Source organism: Ovis canadensis, chromosome 20 (assembly GCF_042477335.2).
Source record: "Ovis canadensis isolate MfBH-ARS-UI-01 breed Bighorn chromosome 20, ARS-UI_OviCan_v2, whole genome shotgun sequence".
In the NCBI taxonomy this organism is placed as follows: domain Eukaryota; kingdom Metazoa; phylum Chordata; class Mammalia; order Artiodactyla; family Bovidae; genus Ovis; species Ovis canadensis.
Window position 1 is genome coordinate 39,653,004 of NC_091264.1, and position 26,600 is coordinate 39,679,603.

The 26,600-nt window shown below is 54.7% G+C and overlaps 2 protein-coding genes across 11 annotated transcripts in view; both read right to left on the bottom strand.

Annotated features, from left to right (window-relative positions):
- Positions 1-151: 151 nt before the first annotated feature.
- The window catches only part of TRAM2 (translocation associated membrane protein 2), a 69,135-nt gene continuing 42,686 nt past the window's right edge, over positions 152-26,600 (bottom strand). For all 10 annotated transcript variants that reach the window (XM_069562819.1, XM_069562826.1, XM_069562825.1 and 7 more), the window contains exons 3-11: positions 17,673-17,782; positions 17,131-17,247; positions 11,114-11,172; positions 9,892-9,976; positions 9,255-9,325; positions 7,598-7,702; positions 7,253-7,396; positions 6,369-6,532; positions 152-5,249 (exon numbers count right to left, since the gene is read on the bottom strand). In XM_069562819.1, the coding sequence (XP_069418920.1) occupies positions 5,176-5,249; positions 6,369-6,532; positions 7,253-7,396; positions 7,598-7,702; positions 9,255-9,325; positions 9,892-9,976; positions 11,114-11,172; positions 17,131-17,247; positions 17,673-17,782 (929 nt within the window). In that variant the 3' untranslated portion in view covers positions 152-5,175. The remainder of the gene's footprint in view (positions 5,250-6,368; positions 6,533-7,252; positions 7,397-7,597; positions 7,703-9,254; positions 9,326-9,891; positions 9,977-11,113; positions 11,173-17,130; positions 17,248-17,672; positions 17,783-26,600) is intronic.
- Positions 11,899-15,527, bottom strand: LOC138425225 (large ribosomal subunit protein uL23). Its single transcript, XM_069562830.1, has one exon. It carries the CDS (start codon positions 12,406-12,408, stop codon positions 11,932-11,934), a length of 477 nt encoding a protein of 158 aa, XP_069418931.1. The 5' UTR covers positions 12,409-15,527; the 3' UTR covers positions 11,899-11,931.

Here is a 26,600-nt window from a genome sequence, read left to right on the forward strand (position 1 = left end):
GGAAGAAACATACTCTATAAATGCATTGAAGCAACACCCTAATCAATTCCCATAGAGCCATCTGACTTCAAGGTGAAATAAAATAACTGCAACTTTAAAAAGCAAACGTGAGCATCCAGGTAAAAAGGAATTATACCTGAGACAATCAGACTAATAATTCTATGCCTTTTATTCAGTTATTTCAAAAATATTTGATCATTTGTTTCAAAATGTACATTAAAAAAAATTCATACAAAACTGTAATTTGTTTTAAAATCAGACAGAAACAGTGGGAAAAGGATTTGGAAAAAAGTTCACTGAAAGTAAAAAGAGCCCCCTCAAAAAAAAAAAAAAACCCTTTTACATGAAAGCATAAATACGGCAGGTACAAATTTTCCTTGAGTTCCTTGTTGGAAATTTGGTCCATAACATGAACAGGCTGAAGTGGAAAAGTGAAGAGATACTTCGTCCACATCTGCATTATGAGTTGCTCAGGGCACCAGCAGCCTCAGCTCATCCTTCAGATGTTTATTAAACAAGAGAAACTGAAAAAGATGAGGTGTAAAGTCTCGTCACAGAAACACTTGACTCTGTACCCAAGGAGACGGTGGCACTTGCCACCGGTCAGATGCAACTGGGTGACCAGGGGTGTCCACACACAGCTGATTCCCGGGAAAACCTCCCTCCTCTCCAAACAAACTCTTGAACGCTTTCAGCGAAGTGCTGGGGATGCCTCGGGTGTCTCACAGATCTTATTCCCAGATGCTAACCTATTAATGCCCCATCATGAGGATGGTTTTTTTTTTTTTTTTCGTTTTTAAACAGTTTAAAAAATACAGGGACTTCTAAGACGATGCTATAATGTTCCACTAGAGTGCCACCAAGGTCACGAGAACGACAACAGAAGGAGCGTGGCTACCGTTTCTTCTGTGGGGATGACGACCACCCTCCCATGGGTTCCGTCCTGCCCCAGTGGCCGAGCACTGCAAGGGACAGACGGCCTGTGGGAAAGACCACTGGCTGGGAGAGTTATTGCACAACCCGGAAGAGTGAGGAGGTGGCGGGGAGGGGCGGGCGAGGGGGAGCTGATGCTCAGCAAGGTAACACTGCGTGGAGGGGGCGTCTGCCACAGCCCAGCAGGACCCACGACAGACGGGCAGCTGTGAGTAACACTTGTGACCGGAAATAAGAGGAAACACCTTCTGCATAAACTCTGGGTTGAATGGGAAACAGATGAGAAGAGGCTACTGCAAGGATACCTTTTCTTCTACATGTTGGGGAGCTGGATGAACAGGGTTCAGCACATGGGCCAGAGGCATGGTGGCCTGGTGCCCAGGGAGCCCCGAGCTTCCCTGATGGGCAGGTGCCCGCAGAGGGGCCCTCACAAGCACCTGGACTCCAGGAGGAATTGGAAACCGCCAGGTCCTGACAACGGGCGGGGGTGAGGCTAGGATGAATGAGGGGAAACTGTCACAGTCCGTGTCCCTTTTCCACGTAGCTGTACTGGGGCCGGGGGCTGGCCACGCAGTGCAGGTGGAGGCCAGGAGACCCCGGCAAGTAAGGCACTTCTGACAAAAAGATACAGGATCAGCTCAGGGCAGAGAAAGGCCTTGCAGCGCCAGCGCCCCCGTGCTTCCTGGGGACCTCCATAAAACAGAGCGAGCTGGTAAAGGTAGGCGGCTGGGGGACCCATGGTCTTTCACAGCCTTCGGAAAGGAATTACTACTCACGCAAGAACTGACAGAGAAGTTGGTGAAGGCCCCTCCCTGAGCCAGCCATGCCAGGAAAGAGACTCAACTTAGGTCCCACGTGATCTGTCAGCCCAGTTGTGCAGTCGTGCCTAAGCCCTCCTGAAGAGAGGGCCGCGAGCTAGGATGGCAGTGGGGAGGGATAAAGACCACTCGGCGGTCCTGACTCACAAGCCTGTGGCCACACTCCACAGGGTCAGGCCGTGACCCTCAGGAGGGGGGTCTGTTCACTGGGACACGGGGGCCCCTGCAGGCATGTGAGTCACGTGCAGACCTCCCAGCCTTCTTGGCCCCCTGGCCTAGGACAGACCAACAGGGAGGCCAAAGCCCAGGAAAGAACCCAAAAGGCTGCAAGGAGCAGCCACTTCAGACTTGAAAAGGAACCCGGAACGGGGGCGCACACCCTACCCCTACTTCCTCCTCAGCACCGAGGAACAGTCAAAGGGGACGAGAAAGAAGGTCCCCAAAGCAAACCCAGCCATGCGCATCCCGAAACACCCGGCCCAGCTCCAGGGCTTTCCAGTCAACAGCAGCCTCTGCAGGTGGCCAGGGCAGGGATCTAGTCTGGTTTCTGAAGTGTGGTAGCTCCGCTTGGGACAGAAATGGGAGAGGTCCTCGTTGGGAAAGGACGCAGGTCTGCAGACACATGCAGGGCTAGGACTGACCAGGCCCAGCTCGGCCTGCTCCTGGGTCCCCCAGAACTGCCCTGCCTTCAGAAGGGGCACCTATAACCAAGGAATAATATGCAGATATCAGAACCTGGAGCAAGAAAACAACTTCCCATCACAGAGCCTCCAGAGAGGGTTAGGCTTGCCACCCCAGGGCCTCCTCTCCCATGCTACCAGATGCCCCCACACATGCCAGCCAATGCTGCTGGGGTGGGGCGGGGCTGCTGAGGTAGGTAAGTGTCTGCTCGGCTCCTGCCAGATGGTGCTAAGCAGCCTCTCAAACTTGGGGGCGAGTGGCCGGGCCATCACAGAGGATTTGAGACTGAAGAACAGAGCCAGACTGGCCAAACCAAGACAAGGCAGCCACAGTTCTCAGGACCAAGTGGAGCTGAGATCTTTTGGCCCCTGGCCACACACTGTGAGCCAACTTGCCACAGGCCTGGCTCTGCTCTGAAGCGAATGTGCCAGGCATGCCTGGGGTGACAGGCACCTAGTTATCCTCTCAGCCTCCCCTCAAATCACTCCTGAAGCTGGCGGGTGGGACACTAGCCTCCCGTAATGTTCTTGGGGGCTTCACGTGGCGGGGAAGATTTCCCCAATTCTCACCGGGGAACTGACCCCATCATTTAGGACGCAGGGAGAGCTGGCCCGGCCCCGGGTTGGTGGTACCACCGTGAGGCACACGGTATCATGGAGACCAAGGGCACACCAAACACCTGTGTTCTGTCCGTGATCACCTTGGTACCCGAGAAGGGACGCAGCTCTGGGCAGGGCCTCAGCTGCGGCTCCCTCCTCCCTGGCCCAGCGAGAAGGCAGGAGGCTGCAGGGCTCCCCAGCATGGGGGATGGCCTCCGGGGAGCAGTGCCAAGGACACCTAGAGAGGACTGGGCCGGGCGTGAGGCCAGCAGGGGCTGAGGAGGCCGCAGGCTGACCTGGGCTACATACACAGCATCCCCGGGCAAGCAAGAGCAGAAACTTGGCTACAGCTGCGAGCGGGGAGGGGAACTATTTGAACAGCCGAGGGCATTCTAGACTGGGTCCGCTCAGTTGGTACAAGCCATCCTTTCACCAACATTCTCCCTTGCAGCCCAGATAAGTGTCAGGGAAGGAGAAGATGGGAGAAATTCACGTTTTCACAAGCATTGTCCCTCTCCTAATGATAATCAAGAACCCCTTCCCCTCTCCAGGGCCTCATCCTGAGCAGAGAGGCAAGGGACTACCAGGCTGTCAGGAAGCAAATCCCAGGCACTGGGAGGTTAAATCTTTCTGGGGCAAGTGACCTGGAGAAGGAAGCTGCCTTGATGAAGAGACTCATCTCCCCCGTGCTGGGTAATAACTCAAGGTTTACTTCTGATGTCAGGAAGAAGAGCAGCCCCTCACATGGCACTACCATGCCTGCTCCCACCAGCTCCACACGGCACTCAGGGCTCCTCCTGAGAGCCTCGCTCCCTGCTGGAGTCCCCACAAGGCACTGTGAGGCCTGGAAGCCTTGTCTTTGGGGGGGTTGGGGAGGAACACGTCGGGGGAAGGTGCAAAAAGACTCCCGTCAACAAGGCTAGGTCTGCCCTCCTAACCAGCAGATTGATTCTGAGTCAGCCTGGGCTTATACCGTCTAAAATGCTGTGGGCGTGCTCAGCAAACAGCAGCAGACAACGACAACAACTCCATAGGACAGTCAGCAAGTGAGGCTCGCTGGTGAGGGGCCTAGGTGACCCTCGCTGGGGCACCAGGGGTCACCGGGGAGCTTAGTGTTCCTGCAGCGAGAGAGATGAAGTCAGGGGCAAGGCCAGCCCCCAACAGGCAGGGCTGCTGGGTTTAGAACCGGCGTGTCCCCCGCCGGGCTGTCTGTTAACTGCTGTTTGGTTTGGTTGCTGGTGAATGACAGGAAGAGCAGTGCAGCTGGACGTGCCGCAGAAGGCCAGGTCGACGCCGTCGTTTCTGCTACGTTACCTCTCTGGAGGCGCCCGCCACGCTGGTCACTTTGCTCTTGCTGTAGAGTGGGATGACTCATCCTCCTCTAGCAGGGCCCCAACAGAGAGCAGGGGTGGCTGCCGATGCATGACCAGCCACGGGACCCAACTCAGTCACCACCGTCCTTCTGGAACGCGTCGTCACGTCCCAAAGCCAAATGCCTTGGCACTTAGGACTAGAAAGGGCCCCCGGGATGGGGGAGGGGGTGCGCTCAAGATGGCATGTGCAGAACCAGAATCATACATCTCATCAGTTCATCAGCACCTAGAAGATGATGATCCAAGAGGGTTGGTCTCTCCTCCTGCTGCCCATCCGCACAGAGATCACCGAGGGGCCACTGCCGGCCTGGCGGAGACTCCATGGCACGGGGTGGCCGACTCAAGTCCCAGGGACTGGGTGTTGGATGGCCAGCACTGCAGGCTTAGCCTCCTCTCGTAAAAAATCAGACATGGAGAAATTGCACGATAAGGGACACTAACGAGTAGAAAGAGAAACAAGCCACGAAGGAAAAGAAAGAGGAGGCCAACAGAAGAGGAACTGTGAGAGAGCCTGGGCTTCTAGCAAACCCCACCCAGGACAGAGGTGAGGAGGTGAGGCGGTCTGAGGAAGGGAGAGAGGGAGATTTTTGGTTTTATTGAGAACGGTTCATGGAGGAAGAAGAGGAGACAGCTGAGACATGAGGAAGAGGAAAAGGCCCTGTGTGAAGACGGGATTGTGCTGTTTGAGGCGGGGCGTCTGCAGCTGGAAGGCGGGTGGGGGCGCTCCCTGCTGGCCCCCACGAGAGGATTCCTGTTCTCAGCACTTTGGCCTTAAGGAGACTTCAGTTTCTTAGTCCGTGTGGAGGCTCCGTTCTCGGCTTTCACCACCCCATTTTCGTGGTAACCTGGGAATGAAAGGAGATGGACGTGGTGTTTCTGTTGCGTCTGAAACGGGAGGCGGGGGGTGGGGGTGGAAGGGTGGGGAGAGGCCTGGCAGCCCTGTGGCTCTGCACGGGACAAGCCGAGGGGACCCAGGCTGCAGCCCCCCATGGCGAAGGACACCAGCAGGCCACTTCCGGGGACTCCTGATCCCCTCTAAGGTGGGTGGTCTCTGTCCTTCAGCAGGAGGGGCTGAGGTGACACAGTCACTGAGGCCAGCCTAGACCCTCCCTGAAATCACTCTAAGGCCTCTGGAGTCCTCAGCTCCCCTCAGGCCCCTGCAGGGCACTGGCCGGCTTCAGCAAAGCTTCAGGGAAGCTGACCGGCCAGACAGGAGGAGGTGGAGAGGCTGCAGGGACAAGGCTGTACCCTCTTGCCTGATGCTCCCTCTGCCCGAAAAAACTCCGCTTTTCTTGTCAGCAACACCCTAGTCTCCCTGCTCAGAGTCAGAGGCTCATTTGGCTGCGGCCTCGCCCCATACCCACCCCTGCCCCCAGCGGGGCCCGACTCCTAGCCACACCCAGCCGCACACGTGTCTGAAACACACACAAGCCCTGCCAAGCAGGCCACACCTGGAGAAAGGCCGGTGACTCAGAAGACAGAGCCTGGCGCAGACAGGCCCCCAGGCTGCACGGAGAGCATGGGGCTGGCAGCGCCCCAGGACCTGGCAGGGGCCAGAGGAGAAGGGGGTGTCCCCCATCCGCCAGCCCCTAGTGCTGTCACCTCGGGTCACCCCTGAAGAGAGAGGCAGAGCCGGCATCCTGGGAGACAGCCAGGCCGAGATGCAGAGCAAGGGGGCAGGCGAGGACACGAGGGCAGGCGGCCGCCCTTGATAGGGTCCCCAAGGGCAGCCTGAAGGCATGCTTCCTGCCAGAGCTCCCCACCCCACCGCCGCCCTGCCCTCGGTGGCCACAAGGGCCCCTGCCTCACCTGCCTGCCCCCGCCCCCTGACAAGCCATCCGGACCCAGCCACGTGCCAGTCAGGCCCCGACAGGAGCCAGAGAGCTCCCTTTGGGGAGGAGGAGCAGCAGGTCTGGTCCAGGGTGCTGGGGGAGCCCACCTACCCCACGCAGATCCACACTCACCTGACTCCCTCTTGATGAGCCTGGCTGCCAGCCTGGGGGCAGCGGGCACCCTGCGCTTGGCGCTCTGCTCACTCCAATACTCGCGCCAGTGCCGCAGCTGCGAGTGGATGAAGCGCCACATGAGCCAGGCCTGGGCGGCACACACCAGCAGCAGCACGCACAGCCTGCGGGGAGAAGGGCCGGGTGGGCTTGGGCGGAGGCACAGCCAGGACCCCGCAGCGCTTGGCCTGCCAGCCCTCTGGGAAGAACGTAGCCAGTGCCGGGCTCAGCTCCAGGCACGTGGCGGGGGAGGGGGGTGTGCCGGCTGGGAGGAGATGACAGATGTGATTCCAGCTCCTGTCACAACTCCCCATGCCTGCCTGGGATCTGCCTCCCAGAACACAGCACATATAAGCTCCATATCATCGGGGGGTGATGGTTCAAGTGAATACAGGTACGATACAGCAGAAATCATTCTAGAAGAGCGAATTCTCACCCGGCAAGCAACCCAGACAAATCTCTGATCCCCCCACCCCAGATCCCAGGGGTCATGAGGACCATGGCCTCCTCGCTGCCCTCCTGGCCGCTTGGGAGAACACGCTGTGAAGAGCCCACGAGGGGTCATGACGGACAAATGAGAGGCTGTTTGCAAGCCCAGCACCCACCGTAAGGCGTGGGCCGGTGGGGGACTCTTGACACTGGGACCTGGCCTGCAGACTGACGGTCTAGGGCCAGGCAGGAGAGATGGCTGTGACGGAAGCAGGGGGGTGGCATCTCTTCTCTCCTCCTGGCCGGATGTCTGAGATTCCCCCCTAAACATCAACGTGCGGGAGATCTGGGGGTCTGTCCCCTCCTGACCTCCAGCTGAAGTTGGGCTCAGTTCACAAGGCTCTTGGCCAGCTCACCTGCAGAGTAACGTGTTGAAGTTCCCTTTCTCGGGGTCAAAGGCCTGGTTTTCCACGCGAGCGAGGCCGAAGCCGATGGCCAGCACGGCAAGGGTGAGGATGAAGAGGCGGGTGACTCCAAATACGGCCGCCCAGGCGCTGAATCTGCCCGCAGGGAGGTGCAGAAGGTGTGTCAGCCGTTGGGGCCCAAATGGGAAGAGGGTTCAAGGGTGGTCAGGGAGGGTGCTTGATAACTGAGGTGTCCAAAATAAGATGCTCCAGGAAAAAAATAACCCCAGGGCTCCACCTAACCTCAGGGCCCTCCCGCCCCGCCCCGCCCCGCCGCCTCGGCCCAGCATCACTCACAGCTTCTCGTTGTTCTCGTCCGCGAAGTGGCAGAGCCGGGCCGCGTGGAAGAGGAACTCGGTGGAGTACTGCAGCAGGAGCAGGACGAGGCCCAGGCGGCTCAGGCTGCGGAGACACAGGCGAGCCTCATGGTCCCCACGAGACACCCACCGCCCTGGGGCCCTGCCTCACCCCGCGATTCAGCTCTGCTCCTTCCAGTCTCTCCCCACACCGAGCCTGGCCTTTCACCTGCTGGGCCCGCTGCCCCCACCTGCTCCCCTCGTGGACCTGGCTGACTTCACAGCACCCGTCACTCTGCGTTCATCACCTGGCCCAGGGTGGGGCCAAGCACAGAAAAGGTGTTCACGGCGAGTAGCTGAGCTGTGCGCGTGCAGAAATACGGGGGAGCTGGTGGGAGGGAGACCCACTGCCCGATTTGTCATCCAAGTCTTTACGGCTAAGAGGCGCACGAAGAAGCAAAACTCAACACAACATAAGAACACGTGTGAGTGAACCGGCCTCTTAAACCACGAGTTCTCTGGATCCTAAGACTGGTCGAGAGCATGACTGAGGCTGGCCAGCGGGATCGTGCCCTTGGCCGTCGCAAGCCTCACTTCCCAACCCCGCTCCCACCTCAGGGCCCTGCTCCTGCACAGCACCCCACCAAGGTTTCCACCTGCCTGACTCTGCCACTCGCCCCCCTCCAAGTCCCCTCTTCAGAGAGCTCTTCCCACCACAAAGGGGCCACCTCCTCACCCTGCCCACCACGGGAAACTCTTTCCTGACAGACACTCCTTCCCTTCCTTCGAGCGGTCCTGCCTGTGCACCCTCAGCCCGTCCTCGCCTCACTGCTGGGTGACCGCGGGCTGGCTTGCTCAGACCTGCCCTGCACACAGCACCAAGAGCAGAACAGGCCCCACACGGCCTGTGCCCTTCAGAGGCCTGTCCAGGCACGGACGCTGCTCCCAGCCTCCAGACAGGAGAGCGGACCTGGCTCTGGATTGCCCTGTTTGGTCATTCTTACAGGAGGCTGTAGTGCAGACCCAGGAGACCCCAGGGCCAGGACCCCCGGGGCACCTGAGAAGGTTACCCAGCGCATTGCTTTCCTGTCCCGCTAAAAAACCCAGCCCGAGAAAACTTCAAACTAGAAGACACATCCTGCCCAGCGGTGATTCTCTTCACTACAGACACACTCGGGGTGACGGCCACACTTCTGACCTCGGGACAGCCAAGCAGTGCCTACTCTACGCTTCACTGCGGACCAAAGGGAAGTCCAGGGCCACGAGCTCTGGCAGCGCCCCCACCTGGACGCGTGGGGCGGGAGCCCCGCTCAGGCTGCCGGCAACCTGCAACGCCCTGGGTCGGCAGCTGTTTGCCTCAGATCCCTCCCAGCTCTGTCTCGGGTTGAGGCGGTCACTCCTCTGGGTTCCCGTGGCAGGTGGTCCACGTGGTAGCACAGTGTTCATCCCACTTATCTTTGTAGTTTTCTCTCCTACTCGTCGGAGAAAAAATCCGGTAAACATAAAGGAACCATCCACTGTCCATCTATGTAGTCCCAGGTGTCAGCATGGTGCTTGGCACACAGTGTCTGATCAGTGCCTCCTGATTAAATGATGGTGTGGAGAGGGGCACAAACATAAAAGGGCGGGGAGACTGGCCCGCTCTGGGTCCCACTCACTTTAAGAGGTATGCGCCTGCTATGTGGACCAAATAGAGGCAGATGTACTGGAGCTGCCGCGGGATCTCCTCCTGCAAAAGAGACACAGACGGCACACATGCTGACTCCCCAACCTGAGACGCAGGAGCAGGGGAAGAAGGCGCAGGCAGAGCTGCAGAGCAGGCAGGAGGAGCGCAGAACGATGCTGCTCCAAGACAGGCAGACTGGGGTGCCCCCAGAGACCCGTGCACCAGGCTGTACGAAGTCCAAAGGTAATGCGATGGTCAGAGGGCGGGACTGGGTTCAAACAGAAGAGACAGGGACTGGGGAGCAGGGCTTTTGGAAATAAGTCAGAGGGAATTTTTTAAAAAAAAAATCTCTGTGGAAAAGGCAAAGACTTCTCCATCAGCTCCCCTGAAGATGAGTCAGGTTTCCCCCATAGTTGCACGTCCTCCAGGGAAGGAAGAGGCTGAACTGGCAGCTCCTCACTCCCTCCCCGCTCCAACAATCCTGGAGGACATCAGGGAGACTCTGACAGGCGCCGGCTCAGCATCTCACTCAATACACCCCCATCTCCACCATGAGTGGGCGGCCAGAGGGAGGAACAGCAGGAGGGTGGGGGGACAAGGGGTGTCAGAGAGGGGCAGCAAGTACTCACCTTCCGTACCTTCTGGAAGTAGAGCTCGGGAAGTGCGTGCAGCCAGTAAGCCAGCTGGCACAGGTAGAAGAACTTCACCTGGAAGCTGCAGACAAGGGGGCCAGTCACCCAGAGGGACGGAGAAGCCCCTGCCAGGGTGGGCGGGGGCAGGCGGGGTGAGGAGCTGGGCTGGGCAGGGGCGGGTAAGGGAGAGCTGGGCTGCGGGGAGGGGGGCGGGCAGCTGGCACGCACTACTAGACCCCTGGGCCGGGACACTGCTCCACATGCGGAGGGACACAGGGAGCCCGTGAAAAGACACAAGAAGGATGAAAAGAGCAGGGGATGGGGATCTTCAGCCCAGAAGAGGAAAGGCTGAGGAGGGGCCTGATTCCAGAGCCCTGTCAGGGAGGAGGCAGTGGGCAGTGGGTACATGCCAAGGAAGGCAGGGGTCTCAGCCGCAGAGGATGGATCTAACTCCGCTAAGTCTTCAGGGCTGCTGTTCTAAGGGTCTTAGGAGAGGCTGAGTTATTTCAGGAGCATGCGGGCCCAGCTTTGCCCTCCTGGTATCCCACTGGAACAGGAGTGGGGAGGGTGCTGCGTCCGATGGAGCTCAGATAGACGCAGGTGTGGATGTGAGCAGGTGCCAGGAGGCGCAGCCCACGGGGCTCCAGGCAGTAGCTCTGCTTCCCCCTCCCTCCCGGCAGTTTAGGAACCCGCTGCAGACCCAACGCTTATGCCCCCTACCCTTGAAATTCACATTTGAAATCCTAACCCCGCAGTGACAGGGTACCAGGACGTGGGGCCTCTGGGAGGTGATGAGGGCACGGGGTGGACCCTCCCGAGTGGGATTAGGGCCCTGGTGATAAAGGCCCTTGTCCACTTCTACATGTGAAGAAGATGCCATCTGTGAAGCTGGAAGCGGCCTCAGCAGACGCTAGGTCTGCCAGCCTCCAGAACTGCAAGGAAGGACTGTCTGGGGTTTGTAAGCCCTCTGGACCCCCGCCGTCTGCAGTGCTCCCTGATGGCAGCCGGGCGGAGACCCTGCACCCGAGCTCCTGCAAGAAGTACCCGCGAGCGCTGAGGGAGGCAGCAGCTCCCGGACCGGCCTCCACGACACTGGCCCCAGAAGGCCTGGGGGGCGTCCGGTCTTCATGCCCACTGGCCCATGTTCTGGCCAGTCTGCGGCGAGAAGCTGGCACACCCAGCCCGCTCCTCCCTGGGGACAGAACGCGACAATACTCACGGGAGGCACACATGTGGGTAGTCTTCCCAGAGGCTCCTCGGGTTTGTTAAGTATCCTTCCTGTCATGGGCGGGAAGAGACCGCGTTTAGAGACCTGACTGTGAGGCCAGCTGGGACCCGGGGCAGGCCCGGGGGTCAGGGGTCAGAGACACACCTAGTCCCCAGATGACAGAATGAGGCGGCAACGGGAAACTGAACACGGAGGCCCTCTGGCCCTTGGCCGGTCTCTTTATCATAAAAAGGAGTTATGAGGCAGGGGAACAGCCCTGCTCTGGGGTCTGACTGACTGAAGACCAGAGTCTGACTGTGGGTCTGATCCTGACTGGCCGCATCCTCCGAGCAAGTGTGTCTCCCTGAACTTCAGCTGGCTTGTCTGTAAAATGAGGATAAAAATACCCTCCCAGAGTTATTGTTAGAAATAAATGTGACAGTTTATGTTTATGTGACAGTGTCGAGTATTATGCCTGGCATGCAGGCACTCAGGAAATGCTTGCAGGGTGAATAAGCAGATCAACTCCAGAATCACCGTCCACTGGAGAAACAAAAAGCCTCCTCTGGTTCTTCACAACGCCATGGGTAAAAACAACGGCAGGAGCCCACAGGCCTCCCCAACGGTGTCCTGTGTGACACTCATCGCACAGTGCAGCCCCTGTCCTGGCGCCAGGACACCACGGGCCTTCTCTTCCGGCCGTTTTTTTTTTTTTTTTCCTGGTTCTTTTCTAGCCCTTCTTTGCATCTAGCCCAGGGCCTCTTTTTTTTTTTTTTTTTTTTTTTTATAGTGAAAACTTTTATATTTGAAATTAGCCAGCTGGACTCAGTTTAGATGATCCCAATTTTGTTGGCAACATCCAAAGCATCGTAGTCAGGAGCCAGTCGAACATATGCCTTCTTCTCTCCATCAGGCCTGATCAGAGTATTGACCTTGGCCACGTCAATGTCATAGAGCTTCTTCACAGCCTGTTTGATTTGGTGTTTGTTGGCCTTGACATCCACAATGAACACCAGTGTGTTGTTGTCTTCTATTTTCTTCATGGCTGACTCGGTGGTGAGGGGGAATTTGATGATAGCATAGTGGTCAAGTTTGTTTCTCCTAGGGGCGCTCTTCCGAGGATATTTGGGCTGCCTCCTGAGCCGCAGCGTTTTGGGCCGCCGGAAGGTGGGTGACGTCCGGATCTTCTTTTTCTTGTGGCTGTGGACACCTTTCAACACTGCTTTCTTGGCCTTCAAAGCTTTTGCTTTGGCTTCAGCTTTAGGAGGGGCAGGGGCTTCCTTCTTTGCCTTCGGCGCCATCTTCATGAAAAGGCCCAGGGCCTCTTACAGAGTAAGGGGAGGCAACCTGAACACCTTCCGATCAGAAGACACCTAGACATGCTGCATGAAATCTAACAAGTGTTCTTTCGGATGCAAAGCTGAGCTCACAATAAGAAAGGCAAAACCCCTAGGGCCCAGGAAGGCAGAGCAGGGGGCTGAGGCTGTGGGACCAGGGCACATGTACCCACATGGGGACAGGAAGACCCTCAAACGGCTACCACTCCAGAGGAAGGGGAGACTAGAAAGGATCTGACAAAGAACAGAGGGAGAAGAGGTCAATGTCTGCTCACCCTCGGCTCAGTATGGAAACAAAAATATATGACCTCCGGAACATCTGTAACCGCAGATTCACTTTCACGTGGGTTTGGAGCGCACATGGACATCACCTCTGTGTCCAGGAGTCCCCACCTAAGAACTCAGCATTGGCGGTATTGCAGGCCAGTGAGACCTCCGGGACATACTCTTGTCCAAGGACATACAGGGTTCTGACACGCAAAGCCTTGCTAAAGATGACTTTATTATCCAGGATCACAAAACATACAAGGAAACAACCCACCAAGAGTGAGGAGGCCAACGGGACGCTCAAAGAGGACAGAGGTGATGGCAGCCTGACCTCATTTTAGAGAAGGGCAAGGAAGGAGCCCCGGAAACGAGGCAGCTTCTCAGCTTCTCAACCGAAATCCGAGCTGCATCCCCAGCCTCCTGGTCCCGGCACCCCAGGCCTGGTTGCCCGGTCCGTCAGAAAGAAACCGAGCTAGTGGCTTGGATGAGGAGGCCGAGAGTTTCAGATGTTCCCACCAGGACCAAGGATCTGCTGTGCTGGGGAGAGGAGGCCCAGTGGCTCACAGGAGAACCTCCAGGTGGCTACAGAAGCGTCAGCCTTATTTCCACGGGAGGGCCAGTCTACCCCCACTGAGGACATTTCAGGTATGGCCCATGGCCCCAAACCCACGACCAGGGCTTTATTAACACAGCTTCCCAATTGATTGGGCGCCCTCAGGCACAGGCCCAGGGCAGCCATGGTCTCCCCCAAAACCCTCCCGGCCTTATTCCATCTTCCTCCTCACAGCCCAGCAGAAGTGGGAGGCTCCAGGGCGAGCTGGGTGAAGACAGGACTTTCCTGCATTGAGGCCACCCCTCGCTGCCACCCACACACCAGCTGCATCAGACACCAACCCTGGGCACAGAGGTTCACAGCCTTTCACCCTTCCTTCCAGGAAACCAGAGCAGGCAGGACGTTCCTCCCTGGAAGAAGCACCAGTGTACTTAAGGAGGAAAATGGTACTTCGAGGACTGAGGTGGGTGAATTTCAGCCAAAAAACAGGGCTGGCCAAGAAAAGCAGCACTGACGGAAATTTAAAGCCCAGAGAATCCTGGGATACTAAACAGGGACCCTCCCGGCTTGGCCCTTCATTTAGGAGACAAGGAAGTCAGAACTGTGAAGCAGCCGACGGCAGAGAGAACGCCCCACAACAATGCTGCCTGCCTGTGCAGGGCAGGAGGGAGGCGCACGGGGCAGCCGGAGGAAGAATGACTCACTGCTCTGAGAACAGTCTTTTCTAGACCTCGGGCCAGGCAGCGGCCCAGGGAGGCCCAGGCCGGGACCCTCGGAGCTCAGCACGTAGAGTGTGGGCTCGCCACCCCCAGATCTTGCTGCTGGGCATGCTGTCTGGGGGCCTTTTGGGTCCTCTGTTTCTTCCTGGTTCTACAAATCAACTAGGCAGCAAGGAGGCCCGCTGAGCCTCCACACTCCCTCCCCTCCCCCACAGCCAGAAAGCACCAACAGAAGAGGAGAATCCAGTCCTGATACAGCCAGCTGCTCCCTGGACCCACCGGTCCTTCAGGAACACCACTGTGGAGGTTCCGCTCCAGGCAGGCTGTCTGTCAGGAGGCGGCAGCCCTGGTCTGCACACCTGCCCCGAAGGTGCTTCAGGGCAAGGCTCCCGCTGAGCGCCCAGCTGCAGGCCCACACTAGGAAGGGAGGTGTCCCTGGGAAGCCAGGCAGGGGGGCCAGGCGCCCACCCAGCCTGATTTCCGCAGCACAGTTCTGTTTCTTTGCCCTGAACGATGAACAGCAGTTGGGCTAGATTAAAGGTAGGAGGTTGACATTCTTATTAAATGATCAGTTGGCCCATCCACAACCCTATCACCCTGCCTACATCAATGCAGAGAGAAATCTGAATCCAGTGCCAAGATAAAACTGGTTATTTTGTGGGGGAGGGATTTAGGATCAATTTTTACTCTCTTTTTATAACCTTTTATGTATGGCTCATGTTTAAAAAAAAAAAGATCTCTGAATTCATAAAAACAAGTGATTGATTACTTTAAAAACTGCTGAAAGCTGGAACAAGAAGATACGTTTGCAGTTTATTCCTTCTCACAACTGTATTGAGAGAGCACTCTGTACATGCTGGAAACACACTGAGAACTGAACTTGGGGGCCAGCTGTGAGCACAATTCTGGGAGCAGTGCTAGGCAGGAGCAGGCCACAGAGAACACCCGTTAACAAGCAAACACCAGAGTAGAGGGCAGAGTGAAGCAGATACAAGAGGACGGGCGTTCTCTGTGGAGGTGACATTTAGGTGGAGAGCTGGAAGGCATGGGATGTCAGGGGATAGAGCACTGCCTGTGAAGCCCAGGAGGCAGGAAGGCCAGGAGAGTCAGAACGGCGGGGCCTGGGGTGAGTGAGAAGAGATGGATAAGGCCGGCCCAGAGCTCAGGAAAAAGCACAGTTTCCCTACAAGTTGGACAGCAGCTTTGAAAGCAGAGGGTGCATGACTTGGATTACATTCTTTGAAGACCTGTCTGGCTGGGCAGAAAATGGATAGAGGTGGGTGGATGGACACAGGAATGGAAACAGCCTCCTTCTACAAGTGGTCCAGCAAGGATGATGGTGGCCTAGATTACAGATCAGGGCTGCCCAGCTGTGGCACTAGTGAAGCCCAGGGCCAGACTGGTCTTTGCTGTGGAAACTCTCCTGTGCACTGCAGGACACTCAGCTCATCGCTGGCCTCGACTCAAGAGATGCCAGGAGCATATTGTCAAGTGTCCCCTGGAGAGACCCACCGGCCTGGGGGCAGAGATGCAGGCAGAAAGCAGGGGACAGGCCCTCCACGTTCTGGTGGAGGCAGGGGGCCTGCTGATGAACTGGCTGGAGAGTGAAAGAGAAGAATTGAGAAAAGGTTCATCATAACAGAAACATATGATTTTAAAAACCTAGCTGTTTTTACTCCTTTTACATGAGGACCCTCTCTTCTTCAGTCACTTTCCCTTGGAATGGCGTGGAGGGAGCACGTGAAGGCCGAGAGCCACATGGGGGATAAGGACCGGGGTCACTGAAACTTTCCCGGGTGTCTATCTCCAGCTGGAGACGCTGCGTGGAGGCCTGGCTGTCACCACAGAAAAAGCCTGTTAGGAGTGAACGCAGGAAAGCGCTCCAGACTAACAAGCCTCGCTTCCAAGCCTTGACAGGCCCCAGAGAAGCAGGGCCTTGGCGTGGAGCCTTGCACACTCTGGAGGGGGTGGGAAATCCCCTGGGTGAGTAGCTGGGTCACAGTTCGGGTGGACGGTGGGGTGAGACTGAAAGGGCAACAGTGATTCAGAGACGAGGCAAGAGCAGTGAGGTATCTGAAAGACCCCAGGGTTGCTCTGCCTCAAGGGAGCTCCGGGTCTCCAGAGGCCAGGGGACCCAAACAGCCAGCAGCAGGGAGAGATCTGAGCCCAGCGGTGTGTACACTTCCTGGGGCCGCATCTGCGCTGCACAATAGCAGGGGGTGCTACTCGCACAGCCCACACCGAAAGTCCGCCCCAGGGCCTGCTCTGCAGCATAGAGGGGCCCTGGGTTTCGAATCCCTAGTGTTCAGCGGTAACAGAAATACAGGCAACATGCTGAAGGACATGCTGAGTCCTGCTTTGAGAACATGGGCCCAGGGTTCAGACCAGGGACAGAGGGGTCCCGAGGATGGGAGAGTGGGCCACTGTCGCTAAGGAAGAGGAAGGGGGTGAGGGGTCAGGGGAAGCAGGGAAAGAAGCTCCTAAAAGATCACAAGGTTGCAGAATTTTCCAAGCCCTTGGCCTGGATTTCTCACAGGACGATTCTAGCTCATGAGGAAGACACCTGGTTACAGACAGGAGGTGCTCCAGGCTGTGGTTGGGGAATTAAAAACTTCCTAGCACAACTGGCTTGTTAGAGGGAACCTCAAAGGACTGTCCACATTCTGCAGTACAAAGAAATTTTGCTGTATCAAAGGTTGCTTAAGAGTCGTATTGTGCAAAGAGGGAAGGCAGGTCAGCTGCCTGCTCCTCCAGGCATTTGATGGGGGCGGTGCTAACTCTCGGGGGCCTGATGTGCACACAGCAGGGCTGGCCATGCCCTGGGAGGCCAACGTGGTGAATCAGAAGCAGAGCCTCAAGTCCTGTCCGCTGCAGAACCACATGACTGCAGGACCAGAAACCTGAGCTTGGATTCCTTCAATCCATGACCCAGGTGCCAAGGTGAATATAAACCTCAGCTCAAGGGACAGCACGGTGCGGGGGCCCTGGGAGGGGACACGGAGCTGTGGAGCTGTACGCTGTCATCACGGTGACATCTTTTGGATCAGATGATGCTCCCCAGCTTCACACAGCTCCTAAACCGCTGATCCCTCTTCCACCACGATACCACGGCTGCCCCGGCCCCAGCCGTCAGCAGTCACGAGGACCACTCACCGTCACCACCACGTAGAAGCACCAGATCACCGAGCTGAGATGAAAGACGACCAGCTGCCCAGATTCGTTGAACTTGCTGTGCTTGACTTTGGAGAGATGAAGCCGTTTGCTGATTTTCTGAAGAAGAGAGAGGGACCCGCGTGTTAATATGTAAGTGTATGGATAACGGGCAGGTTTCAAACATCTCTGCTCTCCCCACAAAGGGGCTGAAGCTATTTCGTGTGAGTGCTGCAGTGTTGAGTTGAAAGCAAGCACTCTGAACAAGCGGCGAGGTGCATGTCTTTAGCCGAGATGTAAAGGCAACGTCCCCGACCCGTGCCAGGTGAGCCCCGATGACGCCGTGTCGACACACTTCAGGCAGCTCCCTCCCGTGAATAAACACCACTACTAGGAGGCGGGGAGGGGGACCACAGTGTGGTGTGGAAGGTCAGCCCCCCAGGGCCAGCCGGAGCCTGCGAAAGGGGACGGAGGCCTCTGAGCTGCGGCCGCTCCCCCGCGCGTCCTCTCAGCCTCCCACCTCCGAGCCCAGGCCCAGCACTCACGTCTAGTATGTACTCCTGCACCACGGCGTGCAGGATGACGGCGATGAAGATGTAGAACAGGACAGTGACCAGGTCTTTCGGGCCGTAGCGGTAGTGCACCGTCTCGCCGTCTGCGGAGGCAAAAGAGCCCCGTCAGCAGCCCTGCAACCCACAGCTGAAGGGACACTGGAGCGGAACGTGCCATCAAGGGCTTCCCTTTGGCTGTGACGCCAGCCTGAGAAGAAAGAGTTTACTCCAGAGAACCCACCCGCCCTCTGGACTTGGGCCCCGGGAGCACCAGTGGGGAGGGGTAAGGAGAAGCCAGCCCATGGCATGCCCTGATTTGGGCAGGAGGGTTTGGTGGCTGCAGCTAGGGGTTGGAGACAACCAGCTTCCATCTTTCCCTGGCTGTGTGACTACAGAAAAAGTGACCAACCTCTCTGAGCCATAATCGCCTCCTCTGTAAAAACGGGACTGCAGATTATAGATTTCATTGATAAAGCACAGGGTGGGGTTCAGAGTGCAGGCTCAGAAACCTGAGCTCATATCAAAACTGTCATTTATCTCCTCCCTCTTTTTGCTTTTTGGCCACACTGCGCGGCTTGCAGGATCTCAGTTCCTGACCCCAGGCGATGGCAGCGAAAGTCCGGAGTCCTAACCTCTAGGCCACCAGGAAACCCACTCCTCCCTCTCGAAAAAAAAAAATCTCAAGTATAGGCGACTTATAACATTGTTTTGGTTTTAGGTACACAGCAAAGTGATTCCGTTATATGTAGTTTTTTTCAGATTATGTTCCAGTATTGGTTATCACAGACACTGAATACGGTTCCCTGTGCTATATGTAATTCCCTGTTGCTTGTCTATTTTATATATAGTAGCGTGCATCTGTTAATCCTATCTGTCAATCCTAACTTATCCCTCCCCCTACCTTCCCCTTTGGTAACTATAAGCTTGTTTTCCATGTCTGCCTGTCTCTGTTTTGTGAATAGATTTATTCACATTATTCTTTTAGATTCCACATATGAGTGACATCATATAATACTGGTCATTGTCTGACTTACTTTCACTTAGTATGGTCATCTCTAGGTCCATTCATGTTGCTACAAACTGCATTATTTCATTCTTTTTATGGCTGAGTAATATTCCACTGTATATATATAAAACATCTTTATCCAGGGGGAAAAAAAAAAAGAGGAAAACTATAATTCGAAAAGATACAAGCACCTCAGTGTTCACAGCAGCACTATTTTACAAAAGCCAAGACGTGGAAGCAAACCTAAGTGTCTTTCGACAGACGAATGGATAAAGAGAATGTCATTTCTTCCCAATGTAGCTCTGGGGCACCTCTATGTGTGACCTTTCTGGGCCTCAGATTCCTCATCTATAAAATGAAGACAATGGAATTCTTGTACTATAGGATTTTTGTGAGAATTAGGTGACTTCAAAAATGCAAAGTGCTTACTTAGAATAGTACCTGCTGTATAGGAAGTACCGTATAAGTATCTGCTATTATTTTTGTTCTTGTTTTGGTTACATGCAAGATGTACACTAAAGTTGTTAAAAATAGTATCTGGTAGTGGTAAATGAGATGCAATTCCAGATATCTTAAGTCTTGCAAAGCTCTGCTAGTGCAACCGCTCCCTCCACGGACAGAGGAGGCTCCTGCCTTCCGTCCAGCTGGCAGACCTGCAGGAGCTCAGGTCCCAGGCCTGGAGCCCTGGTGCTCCGTGGCCCGCCCTCCCCCAGGCAGACACACTGGCCACCTCTCCAGCTGTGCTGCCTTTGCGCTGAGTCACACGCACATGAGTCATCTCTCTCTGCTGGGATGCGTTTACCAGAAGGTAGGCCAGGGTGAGTGAGTTTCAGGGTGGCCACAGAGCCAAGCAGAGCCGACTGGGTCACTCTGGGAGCCAACCCATGACCCTCCACCCTGGACAGGAAGAATGCAGTGGTGGGTGGTGGAGGGGGTGGGGAGTGGGCTGGGGAGGGCGCAGGAAGACATGAACTTTGAGATCAGGCCAGCTTTCCTTCGTCCTCTCCCTCCTTGCTTCCACAAACACCCTACTCTGTGAGAGCCACTGGGCTGACTGCTGAAACACGGAGACCAAAGACACTGCCTCAGCTTCGGAGAGCACAGACCAGCCAGGAGACTGACAAATAAGTGTAGAAAGACCTACAGACAGGCAGGCAGCCGCGCGGCAGCAAGAGGTAAACACAGCCACACAGGGAGCCAGGGCAGGTGAGGGAGCCTCCAGCTGGGGCGGGGGAGGCGGGGTAGCCTGTCAGGATAAATGTGATGATATAGAAGCTCGTGAACAACAGGGGTAGGCAGGTGGGGGCCGGCGGGGGGTTGGGGGGAAGGGGGCGGTGGAGCATCCTGGGCAGAGGAGCATCTGCTAAGGATGCAGGGAATGAGGACACACTGCTGAGGGCGGCCAGGGCACCACATAAAAGGGTGTGGACATGATCCTGAAGGCAACGTGGAAACATCGAAGAATTCAAACTCAGCAGGAAAATGCAGAAACTGGGTTTCAGACAGTCTACTCTGGCAGCAGTGCTGCATAAGCATTGGGCCTGGAGGCAGATGCCAGTGAGACAGGTAAGGAACCAGGGGGACAGGAAGTCCAGTGGAAGAGGAAACAGGGAGGGAGGAGGGCCGTCGGTAGCTGAGACCTGTCAGTCAAGGTGACTGACAGGGGCAGGGGCTGAGACACGGGAAGAGAGCTGGGACCCAGGGAGGGGAGCTGGGACCCAGGACGGGAGAAGCACAGGAGGAAGGGAAGAGGCGGGCCTGTGGGTCAGCCTATGCTTCTGCCCTTCCATTTGCAAGGCCGGCATCACCGTTTCCCAGCCTTCGTAATGGAGGATCAACGGAGACTAACTAGTTGGCAGCATATTTTGAAACTATAAAATAATACATGCAAAGTTTCACCATCAAGACCAGCCTTATTAGGCAAAACGGCACTCAACCAAAACAAGCATGGCCCCAAAGTAGTTGAATAACACATGTCAAGGGCTTCCCTGGTGGTCCAGTGGTTAAGAATCCACCTTGCAGTTCCGGGGACACCGGTTCGATCACTGGTTGGGGAGGATCCCACATGTCGCAGAACAACTAAGCCTGTGAGCCACAACTACTGAGCCAGTGTTCTAGAGCCTTCGAGTGGCAACTGCCAAGCCCTCAGGCCGCAACGAAGGGTAACCCCCGACTGCCGCAACTAGAGAAAGCCCGCACAGCAACGGAAACCCAGCGCAGCCGAAATAAATAAATCTTAAAAAAAAAAGTCAACACTTTGGATTATCCATCTTAAAGCCTCTTCAAATTACTTCATCACCCCATTCACTACGCTTCCAAAGAGATGTGACCAGAGCCTCAAATCCTTCTTGAAACAAGAAGGGATGCGTGGACTAACATACTTTTACTCCTTTGCTGATAAGAGCTCCATGCGTATTTGCTCACCCACCAATAAACCACAGGCAGGGCTCCATGCTGGACATTGGGGCATGGCAGGGAATGGGGTGGGCACGGCCCTGCCCTCTTGCAGCTTAGCAGCTACACACCAAATTCTCTATACCCCAAACCAGAGGCCGACAACGACGACAGAAACAAAACAAAAAAACACAATTAGACTGAAAATTGGGCAAAGACTTGGAGCAACAGGGAAGGACCTAGAGATGATCAAACTAAGTGAAGCCAGTCAGACAGAGAAAGACAAACGCCATGTGATATCACTTATAAGTGGGATCCAAAACAGACACAAATGAGCTTACCTAGAAAACAGAAACAGACTCACAGACACAGAGAACTTATGCTTACCAAAGGGGAGAGAGGTGGGGGGAGGGGGTGCGCAGAGAATGCAGGAGTTTGGATTAGCAGATACAAACCACTATACACCAACTAGATAGACAAGGCCCTGCTGTATAGCTCAGGGAACTATATTTAATATCCTGTAATAAATCATAATGGAAAATAAATTTTTTTTTTAATGGGCAAAGGAATAGACATTCCTCCAAAGAGGACACACAAATGGTCAACCGGTATATGGAGAGACCCTCAACATCACTATCATTAGGGAAATGCAAATCAAAACCACCATAAGGTACCACCTCAAATCCATTAGAATGGCCACAATTTAGGAAAAAAAGAATAAGCGTTGGTGAGGGTGTGGACGAATTAGAACCATATTTGTGCGCTGTTTTGAGAATGTAAAATGGCGTAGTCACTATCAGAAACTGTACAATGATTCCTTGGAAAATTAAAAATAGAACTACCAGATGATCCAGCAATTCCACTTCTGGATACAGAAGAAAAAGAACCGGAAGCAGGATCTTGATGGAGTATCTATAAATCCCACATTCACAACACACATCACAAGAACCAAAGGTAGAAACAACCCACGTGCCTATCCACAGATGAATGGAAGGACAAACTCTATGGTCCACACATAACACCGACTGTGAACACTATCCAGCCTTTAAAAGGAAGGAGAACCTGTCACATGCTACACAGAACCTTGAGGGCATCATGCTAAGTGAAATCAGTCACTAGAAGATAAATATTGCATGATTTCATTACCAGAGGGTCCCAGAGGAGAAAAATTCAGAGAGACAACAAGGACGGTGGTTGCCAGGGACGGGGGGGGAGGGATGGGGAGCCGCTGTCTCAAGGGTGCAGTTTCAGTCTTGCAGGGTGACGCGTTCAGGAGGTTGCACCTCCAGTGTCAGTGTGCTTAACACTACTGAACTGGACACTCAGACACGGGTAAGACTGTACATCTCATGACAGGGAAAAAAAAAAAAATCAGTGGCCAGGTATGATGAGTGCTAATGACGTGGGCAGGAAATGACGAGGGCAAGGCCCTGGGGAGGAGGCGTCGCTCAGGTGTGCCGGTCAGAGGTCTGGGTAGAGGCGACCAGGGAAGATCCTGGTGGGCAGAGGACTGGGCGACCTGGAGAGCAGGGTGAGCAGGCCATGGCACACCCCACCCCCCACCCCTGGCAAGCACCCAAAGGCAAGGGAAGGTTCTGGAGCGCTGAGCCACAGACACCTTCTGTAAAGATCACGCTTCCTGTCAGATGGAAGGGCTAAGCGGGCCAGAATAGGGCCAGCAGAGCGGTCAGGAGGTGCCCACAGGAGGCCAGGGTGGGGTGCAGGGGTGCCCTCCACTGGGAGGGTGGCAGCGTGATGTCTGAGAAGACAAATTCCAAGAGATGTGGGCAATGGACTCACAAGGACCAGCTGGTGGGCTGGTTGTGCAGAACGGTTCTCAAGTTCCCTCTGGAATCTGTCTTCTGGTAGCGCCCACAGTTTCAGAATGCGTCAACATGCTGTCTTGTTTGGTCCTTGTCCCCATCCATGGGGAGGCGGAGTGGATGAACCAGCAGGCCTCACAGGGTTAAGGGACAGGGCCATTTCTCAGGTCTCCCAGGGTCCCACAGCCCAGCCCGGCCCCCAAAGCCACCTCGGGTCAACAGGACCCCCTTCATGACCCTCGCCCTGACCCCACACCCTGACTGGCGAGAAGCTGATCCTTGGACTTCTTTCTCCCACCACAGAGCAAGGAGCATCACACAAACACTCACGAGCTGTGCTCTGATTCACGCGCAACATCTCCACTGCTCTCCCCTTATCTGCTACTCTCCTGCCCTTAATCAGAGCAGGAAAGGGGACTGGTTTGGCCCCTTCTGCTCACCATGGAGCTATGGAGGTCGGAAACCTGTGTTTTTCAGGAGGTTATAAACAAATGGATTTTTTTTTTTTATGTTTGGTTGCTAACAAATTCTTAAAAAATCCTCTCTCCCCCCATGTTAGAGTTCTGACCCTTTAAGCAGCACCCCCACTTTGTATGAGCTCTCAGAAAAGAATGGCAGCAGGCTGGCAGTGAGCTACTGTGATTTTTTTTAAATTAAAGTTTAGGTCTTTTTTTTTTTTTAACTTTTTATTTTGTATTGGGGTATAGCCAATAGGTCCCTTTTTAAAAGAAAAGAAAAAAAAACCTTTCTTGGCTTTACTGCGTGGCATGTGGGACCTTACTTCCCTGACCAGGGAACTAACCCACACTTCTTACACTGGAAGTGCAGAGTCTTAGCCACTGGGCCACCAGGGAAGTTTCTGAGCTGCCGTGATTTTTAAGAAGAGTATGTTTTGGCACATCTGAGCTCTTAGACCAGAGAGGTGATTCCAACCCAAAGTCACAGCAAACGCCCGCAGAGACCAGGCGGGGAACGCAATGAGCAAAGTGGTCCAGGCGTCTTCAGGTAAGTCCTTTCAACCCAGGGTCTGCTTCACTAGCAGTCTTCACGACCACAGAGCTCCCCACTGATTCTCCCCAGCTGTAGGGCCCTCCCGGTCTGTCTTTCACATTTCCACTTTCAGAGAGAAACAAGAAAAGAGTGACACCCTTTTTAACCTTGCTAGAAGTAAAACAATTCAGACTGGGATACGCAGTGGCTGCCAGGCAGTCTCGGCGTTGGGGGCACATTAGAGAGGAGCAGTGACCGTGGTGAAGTGCAGAGCATCTGCCCCGAGGGGGTGAAGGGAGGAGGGGGAAGGCTACTGGAGGGGTGTGGCCCCGTATTTCAAAAGCAAAGAGAGAGAGAGAGAGAGAGAGAGATTCCCTACATGAAATCATCTGATTTTAAAATGCTGGTGACTAATTCCAAAATTGTAAAAACACTTTATGGGCCAATTACCAAACTGGCCAAAGAAAATAGGCATATAAGCCAGCTCTGACCACAGGCCACTGATTTACAATCCCTAGCCCAGATGCCTCCTGACACCTCCCAACGCCCATATTCCAAGTCCTCTTCCTGCGCACCACGATGGAGAAGGTCAGTATATCCCCAGGAGGGGTTAACCTCGCCCTGGAAGAAGCACCTTCAATAATGACCCTCCCTCTATGAGTGACTCATCCTGTCTCCTGTCAAAAGTGGCACTCGCTTTATCTCTGATCACAGTTTAAAAGTGAAGGCTAGGGAAGCCTGGTGTGCTGCCGCCCATGGGGTCACAAGGAGCTGGACACGACTTAGCGACTGGACAACAACAGTTTAAAAAGAGAATCAACGTGATCAGTAAGAGCCCGGCTGTCCCGACAACCTCGGGTGGAGCCGGCCCTTTCAGGAGCACCCTCTCACCTCCTGCTTTGTTTGCTTCCTGTGACTAACAGGCATTTTCCCGTTTTCCCTGGTGTCACCTGGAAGCAGCTTCTCCCGCCTGCCTCCACAAATCCCATCTTGTCTGGACACAGCTGTGCAGTGTCTGACCTCCTCCCAGGGACCTGAGCTGGCCAGTGGCCAGCTATGGCTGATGCCCCATCCGCTCTTTACATCCGCTTAAAGTCCAGGCACTGCCAGCGAGGGTTCTGCCTTTGTCCCGAAACCTGGTGCTTCAAAGAATACCACTGTACAACCTGGATGCCTCTTTTGCTCTGAGCTTCCTTCCTCACCCTTGCAAACCTGGATTTATGAGTTACTTTCTATTGGTTTCTGTGCTTGTGGGCAACTATTTCATTATTCTGAATCTTCTACACAATAAATCAATCCAGAACTCTGACATGACACCAAAAGCAAAATCAAGACACAAATGATGTCTGAGGGGAAACTATTTATAATTCGGATTAGAAACAAAGGTTGATCTTCCAATGTATGAAGAGCTCCTAGAACCTGAGAATGAAAAGGTAACAAACCCAACAGAAGAATGGGCAAAGGATTTGAACAGACAATTCACAGAGGAAGACAACACAGATGGCCCTTTTACATTTAAAAGGATGCTCAACTTCACTGAGAAGAGAAACAAACTACAGACACAATGAGATACCATCCCACCCCTGTCAGACTGGCATAAATCCAAAGCTGGTCGCTCACTCTTACTGAAGCTATGGGAAACCAGGCTCTCACCCAGCGGTGGGATGCGAAATGGACCACCTCTTTGGAAAGGCGATTTGAAAATTTCCACTGAGATTACAAACCATCGGCCTTTGGATATGGCAATTCCACTTCTGGGGATCTGTCGTATAGCCGTATCTGCCATGTTCAAAATGACTCCTGCAAAAGGTGGTGCACAGCAGCATGGTTTTTAACAGCACCCTTACGAAAACAACCCAAGTAGTTTTCATCTGCGGGTGCCTGGGTTACAACGTCTTATAACACACAGTTGTAACGAGGTACCACAATACCTCCCCAGGGAGCCCAGGGGAGCACGCTGCTGCACGTCCACCCCAAGGCCAGTGAATCAGAAACTTGGACATGGCCCAGGAATCCATGCTTAATGTCACCAGGGGATCCCAACACATTGTCCATATAGACAATGGAGCCAGTTTAAAAAAATCAGGGAGAAATGAAGGGCGAGAACAGGACAAACTAATCAGAAAACATGAGGGCAGACAGCGGTTGCTTTGGGAGGGGGCGCTCACAGGAGGGGTCTGAGGAAGCTAGGAGGGCTGCCTCCTGCCCTGGGGGATGGGTGCATGGCACACACGGGTGCGAAAACTCATCCCACTGTGCCCCTAAGTGTCTGCATGCTTTACTGTTGTTCAAACCACCCAGTCTGTGGTACTTCATCATGGCAGCCTTAGCAAACTTAATACACACACACTCTCTCTCTCCCAGGCTGTTCAGAGAATGAAAGAATCTTCAAAGTCACCATTTTAACTGCAGACTGCACGATTTGTCGCAATATATTTTTCTCCAGTTTCACTGGATGTAGGAAGACAAGGATATTTTTATGATACAAAATGTAGCAAAAAATGAGAGACTCCTTAAAGAGAACCTGTAAATAAAAGTGTCCAGCCTCTGCGGAGTTTTCCTGGTGAACCGTTTCTTTCCATAAGGCTGTATGGTTCTGCCTGAGGCCTTCAAGAAAGAAATACCACAGGCACACACTCAGCCTCACTGTGGTTCACAAGTCGGAGGCCTGGGCAGAAATTGTGCGGTCCTTGAAGAGCGCCTACCGAG